The sequence below is a fragment of the Ailuropoda melanoleuca genome, chromosome 8 (assembly GCF_002007445.2).
Source record: "Ailuropoda melanoleuca isolate Jingjing chromosome 8, ASM200744v2, whole genome shotgun sequence".
Taxonomy (NCBI): Eukaryota; Metazoa; Chordata; class Mammalia; order Carnivora; family Ursidae; genus Ailuropoda; species Ailuropoda melanoleuca.
This window is the reverse complement of record NC_048225.1, coordinates 77,039,902-77,054,757: the sequence shown is the minus strand read 5'-3', so window position 1 is coordinate 77,054,757 and position 14,856 is coordinate 77,039,902. Positions and strand designations below refer to the sequence as shown.

The window sequence follows — 14,856 nt, the reverse complement described above, 5'->3', positions numbered from 1 at the left end:
TCCCCCCTCACCAGCACCCCCATGTCCCCCAGTACAGCACTGGGTTTACTATGTATCCGGTAGATATTTGTCAATCTGGACTTGACATTATAAATAATTTCATCATTTATTTCATTATAGCATTTATTTCAGTGCCAAGGGTAAGTAGTGTCCATCTATTGATAGAATACTCTTACTTTCCAAGTTCTGAGTCCCACCCCTGACCGCAAAGGAAGGAACAGTCTATTACAACCTGTTCATTTCTTCATTCGTGCAAAAATTATGTAAGAGGAAAAGGAAAAGTGGAAGGAAGGGGAAAAAAGTCAGGACACTCTTCCACTTCTTTTCTGTTATGCTTTAAATTAATCACGTAAATGTTTACTAAATCTGCCTCAAGAGATCAAATGGGAAAAAGATTGTGTGGCCGTCTAGCACAGTGTCTGACAATAGTCGATGCTCAGTATTTATTGTAATGTAATGGACTAACCCCAGAGGGTCTTACTCCTTTATTGCTACGTGACCACCATCTTATTTTCTTCTTTTCTCTCTTTCACTTCAAGAACAGTCTGTGTGTGCTTATATATATATATATATATATATATATGGATGGATATTTGTACAATGATTCAATGCTTAGTTACCCAATAAAGTGCAGATGAGAAATTAAGTCCAACATTTTCCTCAAATCTCTTCTATGATTTAAGACACCTCAGGGAAGGGATGGAGGAACTCCTACATCAACGGATGATGATTTTTATCTCTATCAAGTGACCCACAATTTGGTTACTGGTGCAATGAGAAATTAAGAAATTAGCACACTTTTATGACTGTCATTTCACAGTCACTCAAATCAGAACTGGAATGCCACAAAAACAACTCCCTGTTAGCCCAGAGAAAAAAAAAGAAAGAAAGTAAAGGGGAAATTCAGATTAGTCACAAAGAAGTTCCCCCGCCTGCCTGCAGAAGCTGCAGTGTTAAAACTGAGAGAGTGCGTTCTGCGCTTTCAATTGCCTCTTATCTCTGGTCCTGGGACCTCTGAGTATTTTCTGATTGATAAACTTTGTTTTCCCTTCATTTCCTTCTTTGTGGAGAAGAGGTCAGTCTCCCTCAGGCTCCCCTTTGCCACAGTTTTCATCTTCCTTGCATCCAAATTGTGAAGATGGAAGGGGTCCAACCCCTGGACGACAATGTGGGAAACACACCAGGGCGAAGATTCCAGAAGAACAAGCTATTGCTGGTGGCAGCTGTAATTCAGGGGCTGGGTCTGCTCCTGTGTTTCACCTACATCTGCCTGCACTTCTATGCTTCCCAGGTAAGATGGATGCTCCACTGGGCACTTTGCTTCCTCCAGCTCCTGCTGATGGCAGCTCCAGCAGCTCCAGTCACTTGGAAATAATCTGGTGCCAAAACTGTTCATTGCCCCCATCTGCCCCTCAGTGATCGTAAAGTGTGGTCAAACACCCTCCTGTCTCTCCTTTCCTTCCTTCTTTTCAGTAGTGGCAGTGGTGGGGCACAGCAGAGGTAGGTAGGGCAAGGGCACTGCTTCTGGATTCTTCCTCTTCCTCTTCTTTTTGCAATGTAAAAATCCTGGTATTCCTTTATGAGCTCTCACTTCGAAGCTTGGAGTCACTGATACCCTTGCTTTACCCGTTCTGCTAGTAAGCATCTGATTAGGGAATTTATATAAAAAGGAAATAAGAAAGGGACCAGTTCCACTTTCCCACTGTATTCATAAACCCCATGGGCGATTTGCTTTTTGAGGAATGCTGAAGGTACCAATATCAAGTCCTTTAAATAGCTGACCTATGGATTTTAAGGGCAGAGAAGTGTGTGTTCACGTGCGTATCCACACAAGGCCAAATATTTACTCCAATAATTTAATCAAAGATGATTTTTCAGTCTTTCTGTGCCAGTCACAACTTACAGATATCACTTTGTCTTTTTCTACTTTGTCCAGTACATCCTGTAGTGGGTGATCATCTTTCTAAGCATTTCCCCCACTTAATGAAGATATTCTTTCCCTTTTTCCTTCTCTTTGTTCTGGTTCCTTCTACATTATTTTTTCTTATTTACTTGTTTGTATCTACAAACATTATTATGTCTTTAAGGATGTTCTTGGCTGCAAGAGATTCCACTGAAAAGAAAATAAATGTATCATCTTCCCATGCTCCCTTGGTGGGGCTAGTCTGATAATCCTTGTTTTCTTGGCAGGTCACTAGGTTAGAAAAGTCTCTCCCTGGTAAAGGTGAAATAAGGGGAACTTAAATTTCTCATGGCCATGTCGGAGACTGGGTACCTCAAATTAGACCAGGATAAGATAAGCAGAGTCCTAACCAATGCCTGGGCTTGTCTTTGTCTACAGGAAGTGGGGGTTTTTGGTGCACAGAGGCTGGTGGGAGTGTGGTTGTGATCAGTGTACCGCAGAGAGGGCTCATGTTCCTAAATTCCAGAAGTGTAGCTGGTGTCATGTCAAGTCTGCAGACTAGTAAGCACACCAATGTGCCAGTCCTCTCTTGGTCTTGTCACACATTTCCTTCTCTGTGCAGAGCCCCTTGGATAAAATTAGAGTAGGCGATTAGGGGGGAGGGATGGGGGAGGAGTAACGTGTCCATGGCAGGATGCCTAAGACATAGACCGGAATTAGGCTTTTCTGAGAAGAAAACAAAGAGAATGACCAAAAATAGAACAGCTGAGTGCATTCACCAGGTCTGGGAGCCCTGAGAGTGCTTTTTCAGACAACCACAGTGTTACATATTTCCTTACACTGTGGGGTGATAGAAAGACAGAACAGATGGCCCCAGTAAAGGCTCAACAATTGCACTGGGGCTCTGAGCAGGAGAGAGGAAAAGGTGAAACAGATATATAGCTAGCTGGTGGTGGGACCACCCAGACTGTTAATATCTAAGAGATGCTGAGAAGGAGAGGGGTCCTTTCTGGCAAGTCACCCAGAGACTCTGTGACAGAGCCTGGAGGGAAAGCTAAGTGCGGGTTTCCAGGATGCTAGAATTCAGTGAGCCGATCTCTGGGAGAGAATTAGCTTTCTCTGGTCCTGGCACAGAAATGGAAGCAAAGACATAGGAGGTATGTTAGAGCTGCTGGCTCAAGAAATGTGCTCTCATATACTCGGGGTACAGAATTTTTTTGGCGCAGATATTTGAAATTCTTCACTTCACATCACATTTAATTTCTTTTTTCCTATTTCTTAGCTAGACTGTTGTAGCTAACATAATTTCTTGTACTGTTAGGACCCAGGGCAGCACAATGGGTCCTTACATTTAATCTCATGTAGTCTATTAGGGGGAAGGATAACATAGATGGGTCATGTGTGTTCTGCCTGGAATTTGATCAAACAGTGGTGGTGGCAGTGTGTGTGTGTGTGTGTGTGAAAGAGAGAGAGAGACAGAATGGTGTAGTGTAGCTATTGAAAAACAGACGTTGACTGGTAGCCTTCCTAAACTCATTGATAAGATGGGAATTTTGGTCAAAGGGTATAGGGCTGGTGGTGAGTAAATCAAACCCCTACTTTTATAAAACATAACATTCCAGTGATGTGACTGAGGGGTGAAATTGAGCTGAAATGCTGATCATTTGACCAGTTACACTGGATCTCTTTTATTGTAGGAAAACATATTTGGAGAACAATCATGTTTTTTCTTATTTCCTAGATCTAACTTTCAGCTTTATAAAATAACTGCCTACATGTACAACTCTGTAAAAAAAATACAAATATAACTATTAAACTTCATTTGACAGTGGACTTTCCCTTCAATCAAATTTATTTAGTAACCTGTGTCTTTTCACAACTCTATTAAGTTGTATGTACTTATGTGAAAAGCAGAATTTTTTTTTAAGATTTTTAAATTTATTTATTTGACAGAGAGTGAGAGACAGTGAGAGAGAGAGAACACAAGTAGGGGGAACGGCAGGGAGAGGGAGAAGCACACTCCCCATGGAGCAAAGAGCCCGACGTGGGGCTCGATCCCAGGACCCTGGGATCATGACCTGAGCCGAAGGCAGACTTTCAACCAACTGAGCCACCCAGGCGCCCCAAAAGCAGAAGTTTTAGTTTTTGAGATACTAGAAAAAAAGATAGTTCATACCCACTCCTCCTGTAACTTCCTTCTTTGGGCCTTGATTTACTCATTTTAACACAAGGCAGTTGGATCACATGATCAGAAAGGTCTCTTCCAGCTTAATATCCTTTGAGTATGTATTTTAGAATACATACATAGAATGTATGTATGAGAATGGGTATGAGGATTTGAGATATACAAAATATAAGTAAATAGATATTTGTGTCTAAGCTTACAAATTTCCTGCTTCTTAAGAAGGGACTGGAGGAAACAAATTTTGCACGTATATTTGTAATCTGTACTTATTTATATATCATGTACTTATCTATACATCTATTCTGGGTTAGCTAAATGCCTTATTTCAAAAGGGGAGAGACGTGGTTGCCCTAGAAGAACGTCCATGATACGAGTTATAAAACTGAGTGTTTCTGTCACCAAAACCAATACACACTGTTTGGATATTTATTGGGACCTGTCATTTAAAGTGTCAGGCTCCTAGTTGTATCTGTAGTTTCAGCTGGGAAGAGTGGGGGGTAAACAGAAGGGGGAACGAACCACAAGAGACTATGGACTCTGGGAAACAAACAGAGGGCTTTAGAGGGGAGGGGGGTGGGGGAATGGGATAGGCCGGTGATGGGTATTAAGGAGGGCACATATTGCATGGTGCACTGGGTGTTATACGCAAACAATGAATCATGGAACACTACATCAAAAACTAATGATGTACTGCACGGTCACTAACATATCATAATAAAAAAAATAAATTAAAAAAAAAGAAAAAAAAAGAAAAGAGCTGACCTATAATGCACGAAGCTTTCATAAATTATATCCACATGGGGAACCTGGGTGGCTCAGTTGGTTAAGCATTTGCCTTGGGCTCAAGTCATGGTCCCAGGGTCCTGGGATCGAGCCCTGCGTTGGGCTCCCTGCTTGGTGGCGAGACTGCTTCTCCCTCTCTCTCTACCCCTCCCCGCTCATACTGTCTCTTGCTAACTCTCTATTTCAAATAAATAAATAAAATCTTCAAAAAGAAAAAAGAAAATTATCTCCACATGTCTCAGGGCTTTAGAAGCCAGGACTTTTCCAAGATTTGTACCACCTTTACCATAGCACTTTATATACGTGAGGGCTGTTAGCGATAATTCTTCAGCAAATCCCACAATGAAAGGTTTACACTCTTACCACTTTTACTGTTGGGGAGAACAGAAGTGGGGGTACTTGGAAAATGAGTGATCTGTTCTGTACCAGTGATGCCCAGAATCAGAACTCACAGTTTCCTGGTGAAGTTTCAGGCTATAACTTGGAATTTATTTGTATCAATTAGGAAGAAAAAGAGGTGTTTCTGCCTGAAGAAATCTCATCTCAGATTAGCTCAATTTAAATGTGTCCCCGTGTAATCTAACACATTTTTTAGAAATTCTTTTTTTAAATGACAGATGGGCAAATAAGTGATTTCCAATACACCTGAGTTTGCATTTCATAAGCAATTCTGTGAGAATGAAAAAGAAACATCTGAAGTGTTGAACTGAGCTTGTCATTAAGTATTTTCAGGTTTTCAGGGGAGGTACGAATAAAAACACATAGAATCTTCGGATTTTTCAGCAGGCATTAGACATAGTCTATTTACAGATAAAACCCCAGAACCTCAGAGATGGTAGAAGCTGGGGGAACAGGTAATGCTTCAGACGAAATTAGAAGAGGAGTGGAAATTCTTTAAATGGACAAGAGAGCTGATGGCCTTGGACAGGGTCAGAAGGCTTCCTCGGTAGAACCGCAATTTGTTCAGAGTGGTTGAAGTTGAGTGTTCATAGGGGAAAGTGGCAAAAGGTGAGGCCGAAAACCTAGGCGGGGGCAGATCACAAAGGGTCTTGTGACTCATGCTAAGGGAGCACACTTTAGTCTAGTCTATGCAAAAGAGAATACAGGAAAAATTACTAGAATTGTCGCTTCTCCAAACTTCGCTTCTCTCCTGTGGTCTGTGTGTTGGCGAATAAGAGAGTGAGTCAAATCTCTTACAGCACTAGGGGGCACCACAGTAAAACTAACCATTCTCAGATTTACGATTTTTTTAAAGAAAGCCTACTTTCCTCTCCTGAGGAATTAAGATAGAAAACTTTCCGCAGGAAGCCAAGAGCCGATCCATGTGTAAGAGAATGAACACTGTCGGGAGCCTGATATTGTTCACTATTTACACAGTAGTGATATTTTCTAAACGACAAATTTAGATACGTGTGCTGACCCATGCACTCAATATAGGACAGAGTAATTTGGACAGAAATCATGCTGGAAAATGCCACATATGTATATGGATATAGAAACAAATACATACACGCACACAGGAGATTTGGGAAGTGAGTAGAATGGCTCTCGGTATAGACCCAGGAGTATAATCTCCCGCTTCCTTTTCTCTGACCTCAGTCCCTAGCTACTAGCGTGGAGTAGACCCAGCCTTGCCCAGGGCTTACCACTCTGCCCTTCCAATTCTATTTCTTTTAATAACAATTACTTGTGTGCCCTTTAATCTTATAAAAACTGCAGCTTTCCACCCTCTTCAGGGATTCTTAATTCATGGAAAATGAATGTTAATCTGGAGGTAGCAAGGTTAGAGGAACCATGTAAAATGCTGTTTTCACGTTCTATTTAGTGAGTTAAAGGAAACAACAGAAATACAGAGTAGAAAGATTATTCCCCAGTCACAGGTGAAACCTGTGGTCCTGACGTCCTATAGCTGTTGTGCTTTGTTGTCACCACACTTTTGATATCCACACCTTTTCAAGCGAAGGAATTAAAACACTTCCTTATATGAAATTACAAAAGATTTCCTCAAATTTCTGAAGGAGCTGTTGGGGTGTAAACGACAGTGTGCTGGACCAGGAACCAGATTCCTCGTTCAGTCCAGCCTTCTAACTTGTGACCCTGGGTAAATTCTGTGAAATTCCCAGAGCGTCCATTTAATCACTTCCAAAATTTGAATTTGGCTTCTGTGAGGAGGGAATGTTGTGGTACTGAGCTTTGTAAATGCTGAGATGATTATTATTCATGAACATGCGTCCATAGGCAGAGGAATACTAAAATGTTTACTTTGTGGCACCTATCCACATGGACAAACACCTCATAACTCAAACCTCAGAAACCATACCACAGTTAAGGTTAGCCTTAACCTCATGAAGCTTGACTTTGCTAGTGAAATGTTTAGGATTAAAAACAAACAAACAAATCCTTGTAATAATTCTAGCATTTTGGAACGCAGACTTCTAAGAGCTCATGACTGCGTTAGAGAAGAAAGGGTGAAGAGGAGAATTTATGAAGGTAGTATATGGTGTTATTAGGGTTAGTGTCTGACGGTGGTTCAGAGACCTAAATTACATAGTTAGAACATGGCCTGTTCCATTCCCCCCCACTAAGTTTGATATAGTTCATCCAATTCTGTAATGACTTGGTTGCTAAATCGGGTAGAAAATCATCTGGAAAAGGCATGTTGTCTTGTTCACAATACTGGAAACACTGGGGATATGACTAGCATAATTAAAAATTATTTTTCCTTTCAGCAGACTTTTCATTCTAAAATGAACCTTAGGTGGGTTATGAATTTGTATAAATTTGTCTAGCTTTGATAACATGTAAACACTACTTAAGAACATACTCTGACTGATAGAAAAATGGACAAATAGACTCAACTTTAATACTCCCAACACTAATGTAATAAGCACTTGTGGATAGAAAACCATCATTCCCAAAGTGTTGCCCTGTATCTGTGGGGAAGTGAGGGTCCCATGAGTTTAAACGATGGACCCTCAAAGCTGGGCTTCCCTGTAGCTATAACTAGGGCATGGGACTGGAGAACCACACAAACCATAAACAAATATCTGTACGAAACAACAATATCACAAAATGTTCTAAGCAAGCAGCAAAACAGTCATTAAGGGCAAATATAAAAACCTGTTGGGTTATAAAATAAGCTGTAAAACACATTTTACAGTGCAGTAATACAAAATATATTTTGAATTACTCGTGTGTTGGGTGCTTAATGTTTTCAGCTTCCAACGCCCTGAAAGTTCTTAACCTGACCCAGTATCTGGTATGACAAAAACTGGGAACTCAAAGCTCTTTTTGGGGGGATAATTGAGGGGTATCACTCCCGCAATAACAGCCCCTCATTTTTTGCACATCTTTTCCCTACTTTTGTCCTTTCTAATTCATTACAACCTTGGAGGAAGTTAGACGGATATCTGTGTTCAGTTTTGCAACGAGGAAATTTGAGGCATGAGAGACCTGCCTAGGTTTTTGTAGAAAAGTCAGGATTAGAAATTAAGACTGGGCGGGGGGGTGCGGCACCTGGGTGGCTCAGTTGATTAAGCATCTGCCTTTGGCTCAGGTCATGATCTCAGTGTCCTGGGGTTGAGCCCCGCATCCGAGTCCTTGCATAGTGTGAAGTCTGCTTCTCCCTCTTCATCTGCCTCTCGCCCTGCTTGTGCTCAATCTCAAATAAATAAATAAATAAATAAAGTCTTAAAAAAAAATAAAAGAAACTAAGACTGGGTCTAAATTCTAGTCCTGTCTCTTTCCATAACACTTGGCCATGACTTCATGACGCTAAGCTTTAAAAATTTTGTCTGGCTGTTTTAAAATTTGTTTCTTTTTCTGACATCAGTAGTTTTTGAAGAAAAATTAAGGGAAAGATTTGTGACTTGGTATTGAGGAAGAAGATTCTTTTTCAGAGGAGAGTTAAATCTACCTATGCAGATGTTGTTAACATGATCAATGAAGCTTTAACAGTCGCATAATACCTGATAGGTTATTTTTATAAGACGGAGTACTGCATGTGTGGTATATTCATAGACAAGAAAGGGGACCTCAATTTGGGCACCAACTCATTATTTCTCTGAGCCTTATTTTCTCTCTTTTGTTGCTATTTAAAAAAAAATAATAATGAGATTCGACTGCATAATCTCCCTGGGCCTTTCCAGTTCCATCACACTCTGAATCAAAGATTTACTTTAATGTGAGAGTGATTTTCTCACTATTTCAAATACCTATTCAACAATGTATTAGTTTTTTAGGGCAGCCATAAAAAACTACCATAAACTGGGTGTCTTAAAGCAACAGAAATGTGTTCTCTCACAGTTCTGGAGGGTAGAAGTTCAAAATCAAAGTGTTGGCAGGGCCATGCTCCCTCTGAAGGCTCTCAAGAAGACTCCCACCTTGCCCTTCTGGCTCCCGGTGGCTCCCGGCAGTCATTGTTGTTTCTTGGCTTGTAGTTGCATTACCCAAAGCTCCGCCTCCATCTCTGCCTGATCGTCTCCCCGTGTGTATCACTGTGTCCTCTCTTCTTGCTTTGAGGACACCAGTCATATTGGATTTCGTGCTCACCCTAATCTAGTTGGCCTCATGTTAACTTAACTAATTACATCTGCAAAGACACTATTTTCAAATGAAGTCACTCTCTGAGGTTCTAGGTGGACACCGATGGGGGGACACTTATTTAATTCACTATAAACCACTTATTCACTTACTTGTTTAACAATATCTATGGAGTAACGGTTACCTGTCAGACACCGAGAAGCAGTGGTATGCAACGTATGGTCTTCCTTCCAGAGTTTCCAACACAGTGGGGAAACAAGACAGTTAAAGAAACAATCACACAGTGTGTGAGAAGTACTGGATAACCAAGTAGGGTACAGTAAGAACTTCAGTAAGAACTTTCACAGAAAGCCACCAACCTGCTTCAATACCTAGTTTCTTGACTGAGATTGTAAAGCAAGCATACTTTTATTTTGCAATAGGTGCTTTGTTTCTCTTCCATTCATTATCAGAAAGGCTTTGGTTTTCTTTTTAAAAAATTTTTTAATTTGAGTGTAGTTGACACACAATGTTACATTCGTTTCAGGTGTACAACATAGTGATTCAACTTCTCTATACACTTGCTAAGCTCACTACCTGTGCCCATACAATGCTGTTACAATATCATTGACTACAATCCCTATGCTTTGCCTTTTATTCCCGTGACTTATTCATTCTGTAACTGGAAGCCTGTGCCTCCCACTCCCCTTCACCCATTTTCCCCATCCCCCCACATCCATCAATTTGTTCTCTGTATTTATTGCTCTGATTCTGCTTTTGTTTATTCATTTGTTTTTGTTTTTTAGATTCCACATATGAGTGAAATTATGTGGTATTTATCTTTCTCTGTTTGACTTACCTCACTTAGCATAACACCCCCTAGGTATACCCATGTTGTTTCAAATGGCAAGAATTAATCCTTTTTTTTTAAAAAAAAGATTTCTTTTATTTGAGAGAGAGAGGGAGGGAGAGAGAGAGGGAGAGAACACAGGGAGAGTGAGAGGGAGTAGCAGACTCCCCATTGAGCAGAAAGCCTGAAGTGGGGCTCGATCCCAGGACCCTGAGATCATGACCTGAGCTGAAGGCAGATGCTTAACCGACTGAGCCCTCTCAGGTGCCCCAGATTTCATCCATTTTATGGCTGCATAATATTCCACTATCTACATCTATTCCTATGCTTATGATTCTTTCTATCATCTATCTATCTATCCATCCATCCATCCATCTAACCTACCTATTTATCTTTATACCACACCTTAGGAAGGCTTTAGTTTAAAAATTTCATTGTCATTGTCACCACCATCATCATCCCACTGATGATTTTTACCAGTCACCAATCTCAGTTTGCACCAGAATACAGGTTGAGGATTATTTAGGCTCATGCAAATGAGGCTAAGAGCTTCACTGCACAAACAAAACCAGAGATACTTTTTTTTTTAAAGATTTATTTATTTATTTATATGACAGAAAGACAGCCAGCGAGAGAGGGAACACAGCAAGGGAGTGGGAGAGGAAGAAGCACGCTCCTAGCGGAGGAGCCTGATGTGGGACTCGATCCCAGAACACCGGGATCACGCCCCGAGCCAAAGGCAGACGCTTAACGACTGCGCTACCCAGGCGCCCCACCAGAGATACTTTTGATTGTTCACTAACCATCAGAGGGAGCCACTTGGGGAGAAGGCCTGCTGCTTTTATTACAGTAGAGGGATTTACTGTGTTGAAAAGATCTTCTGTTCAAAAGGTCTTCTTGACACCCAATCTCTTGGGATTTCTCTTTTGAACGTTGTGATTTGCCTACTCTCTGACATGGAAGAGTCTGTAGGCATTGCTTAGTCCACAGTGTGAATAAGTACTGCTTATTCCTTCAGTTTAACTGAGGGGGGATATTCAGATGAGGAAATTAGAAACTGAGGAAGGGAAAGGGCTTGTTCTGGCTTAAGACAAGACCCAGGAGTCCTATTCCCAGACCAATGCCTTAACTGCTCTACTATGTTGCCCTCCCAAAGCAACAGTCCTTCCTTTTTGTACAGCAAGTGAGATGGCAAATGAGTGACTTCCAATAGAAAGACATTGATTGTAATAATTTTGCAACTCCCTTTGTACTCAAGGATGAACAGGGCAATTTAAAAAAACCTTGAGCTATATATAGTGTTGGCTAGAGCCCATGTCAGATATTATGTGATTATGGAGCCACCAGCTAAGGTCTGCGCATAGCGTAAGGGGCTAAGTTCTGGGCATAGTTTAAGGGTCTAAGTTTCACCTTAGCTCAGCAGACATTTATTTACTACACCATTATGTTTGAGGCATTGTAAGACTTATGATAATGCAGTGGGTACATTATAAACTGACCCTTCCAGGTGCGAGACTAAGCTGCTACAAGGATATTATGGTGGAGACTTAACTCAATCACTAAGGTGAGGAAGGGAGTTCTTGGAAATCAGTTGGCAGACCCTTCTGTCAGTGTACTTTGAGGACTTCCCCAGTTAATGTGGAAAAGGAAACCCTGATATAAGAAAATCTTTCACTTGAAGATATAAAGAATTGGTTGCATTAGGTCAATCTTATAATTTTGAAAATGTGCTCATATCACACGGATGATTTTGCTTCGTTTGGTTGTTTACCTGAATACCCAGAGTCCTCTTAGGAATTTGTTAACTGCTAAGCATTCGGGCAATGAAACCACAGTTCTTGTTCTCAGAGATAGAGAGGAGAGGGTCATTAAGTGCCTCGCTGAGGGATATCCATTACTAAGTATATTTGGCAGGAAGAGTGGAAGTGGTTAGAGAGAGGAGGCTACATTTAGGATATCGTATGGGCTGTGTAGTAGAGAGGAGAATAAACATTAAGAGAAAGATTACAGCAAAAATGTGCTGGAAGCCATGGGAAGAGAGAGTTCGGATGACAATTAAAATGGCTTTTCTTTGTGTTTATTAAATCACAAAAGACTATTCAAAGAGGTTTTCAGGGGCGCCTGGGTGGCACAGCGGTTAAGCGTCTGCCTTCGGCTCAGGGCGTGATCCCCGCGTTATGGGATCGAGCCCCACATCAGGCTCCTCCGCTATGAGCCTGCTTCTTCCTCTCCCACTCCCCCTGCTTGTGTTCCCTCTCTAGCTGGCTGTCTCTATCTCTGTCGAATAAATGAATAGAACCTTTAAAAAAAAAAAAGAGGTTTTCAAAGCCACATATTTTCATCTTTAAGAAATATACCTTTCATGGGGCGCCTGGGTGGCACAGTGGTTAAGCATCTGCCTTCGGCTCAGGGCGTGATCCCGGCATTATGGGATCGAGCCCCACATCAGGCTCCTCCGCTAGGAGCCTGCTTCTTCCTCTCCCACTCCCCCTGCTTGTGTTCCCTTTCTCGCTGGCTGTCTCTAACTCTGTCGAATAAATAAATAAAATCTTTAAAAAAAAAAAAGAAATATACCTTTCAGAAGGGGGAATGAAGCATGAGAGATTATGGACTCTGAGAAACAAACTGAGGGCTTCAGAGGGGAGGGGGGGTGAGGGAATGGGATAGACTGGTGATGGGTAGTAAGGAGGGCACGTATTGCATGGGGCACTGCGTGTTATACGCAACTAATGAATCATCGAACTTTACATCAAAAACCAGGGATGTACTGTATGGTGACTAACATATAATAAAAAAATATTATTATTAAAAAAAAGAAATACACCTTTTGGATAAGGTTTTCTGAATAGAGAAAGTCTCTCTGGCCAAAGAACCAGTTTTTGCCCTTTCTTCCCATTTTTTTTTCTCTGAATGGGCGTGTGAACTTCCCTGATAAGAGGTGGCCCTTTGTCAGGGGCTGTTTGCACTGAGGACTCATTAAATGCACCAGGATGAGAGTCTACGTCCCCAGCCTGTTGTAATGAATCAAGTATGGAAAATTCCGTCTTTCTTTTCAGGCTCCTTGCAACATCCCTGACAGCTTGTGATGTTGTGCTTTCATGATCTCTCAGGTCTCCTCTATTGACATGAAGCCCAAGGTGGGGGAAGGAGTGGTTCACATCCCAGTGGAGGTGGCATGCTGAAGTGGGGAGTCCCCATCAAAGATCTGTTTCCCCACCATCCAACGCTGATTCACACCCCAGCGCACTCCCATGTAGGATCTTGACACCATCCTGATATCAAGTGAGGAAGGGCAAGGCCCACATAGTGAATGCAGAGCCCACTTCCTGCTTTCATATTTGATGAGTGTCATTCTTTTTTTTTTTTTTTTAAGATTTTACTTATTTATTTGACAGAGAGAGAGAGACAGCCAGTGAGAGAGGGAACACAAGCAGGGGGAGTGGGAGAGGAAGAAGCACAATCCCAGCAGAGGAGCCTGATATGGGGCTCGATCCCAGGACTCTGGGATCATGCCCTGAGCCAAAGGCAGACGCTTAATGACTGAGCCACCCAGGCACCCCTGATGAGTGTCATTCACTCCTGCCACAGATGCCCCTCTCCAGGACAACTGCCAAATGAGTATGAAGTTGGCAGCCTCATGCCACATCCCAATGAGTCAGAATTAGAAACTCACACTCTCCAAAGATGAGCTCTTTAAATAAGCATCACCTTTTTGGGAACATGGTACAGACTGCGAGGTAAACACTAGACATCAGACATTTCCTATCCATGTTCTTGAACAAGTCAGTGCTCAAGATGCTAAGAGAGGCCAAGAAAGGACCTAATTCTGGCTCTTCTTTGCAGCACCTGCTTGCTGCCTACTTTATACTTATTCATGGGTCTGCTGCCCCTTGCCAGGACAATTGTACCTAATCAGAGCTGAGCTAAAAGTTTTGCCAACTTGTACTATGCAGACAACCTTGTAGAGTTGGCTGAAGAGATTTTTTTTTTTTCTGAAGAACTTCTGGATATTTTGAGATATATCTGAATATTTTAACAACTATCTAAAACCTAATATATTAGCCCTGATCAGTATTGATGATGAAAATAATTCAAATTAATCTTGGACCATCAGACGAATGTTTTCATAGGGCTTTTTTTTTTCCCCTCTTAAGGTAGTATAGGATAAGAGAAGGGTTATTATCAAGAACTTGGAGTTCAACCAAACTCAAGTTAATACCTGTTTATTCGTGAGCAATTCCTTAACAACACTGAATCTGATTTTCCTATCTGCAAAACATAGGTAATTATTATTCATACTTACTAAGATTATTTTGCACAGCAAATGAAGCAATGAATGTGAATAAGAATAACCTAGTGCATGGCATGTTGTAAGTTCTTAATGAATTTTTATTATTTTTCTCTTTTGAAAGATTTTATTTATTTATTAGACAGAGATAGAGACAGCCAGTGAGAGAGGGAACACAAGCAGGGGGAGTGGGAGAGGAAGAAGTAGGCTCATAGCGGAGGAGCCTGATGTGGGGCTCGATCTCACAACGCCGGGATCACGCCCTCAGCCAAAGGCAGACGCTTAACCGCTGTGCCACCCAGGCGCCCCTTTATTATTTTTCTTGA

The 14,856-nt window shown here is 41.5% G+C and overlaps 1 protein-coding gene across 2 annotated transcripts in view; it reads left to right on the top strand.

Moving 5' to 3' along the window:
* Window positions 1–1,067: 1,067 nt before the first annotated feature.
* TNFSF4 (TNF superfamily member 4) overlaps window positions 1,068–14,856 on the top strand; it is a 29,548-nt gene continuing 15,759 nt past the window's right edge. Inside the window, exon 1 of one of the 2 annotated variants that reach the window (XM_002916947.4) lies at window positions 1,068–1,291. In XM_002916947.4, the coding sequence (XP_002916993.1) occupies window positions 1,139–1,291 (153 nt within the window). In that variant the 5' untranslated portion in view covers window positions 1,068–1,138. Of the gene's footprint in view, window positions 1,292–2,779; window positions 3,061–14,856 lie in introns of those variants that run through there. The other variant, XR_002142204.2, reaches the window with a different exon arrangement.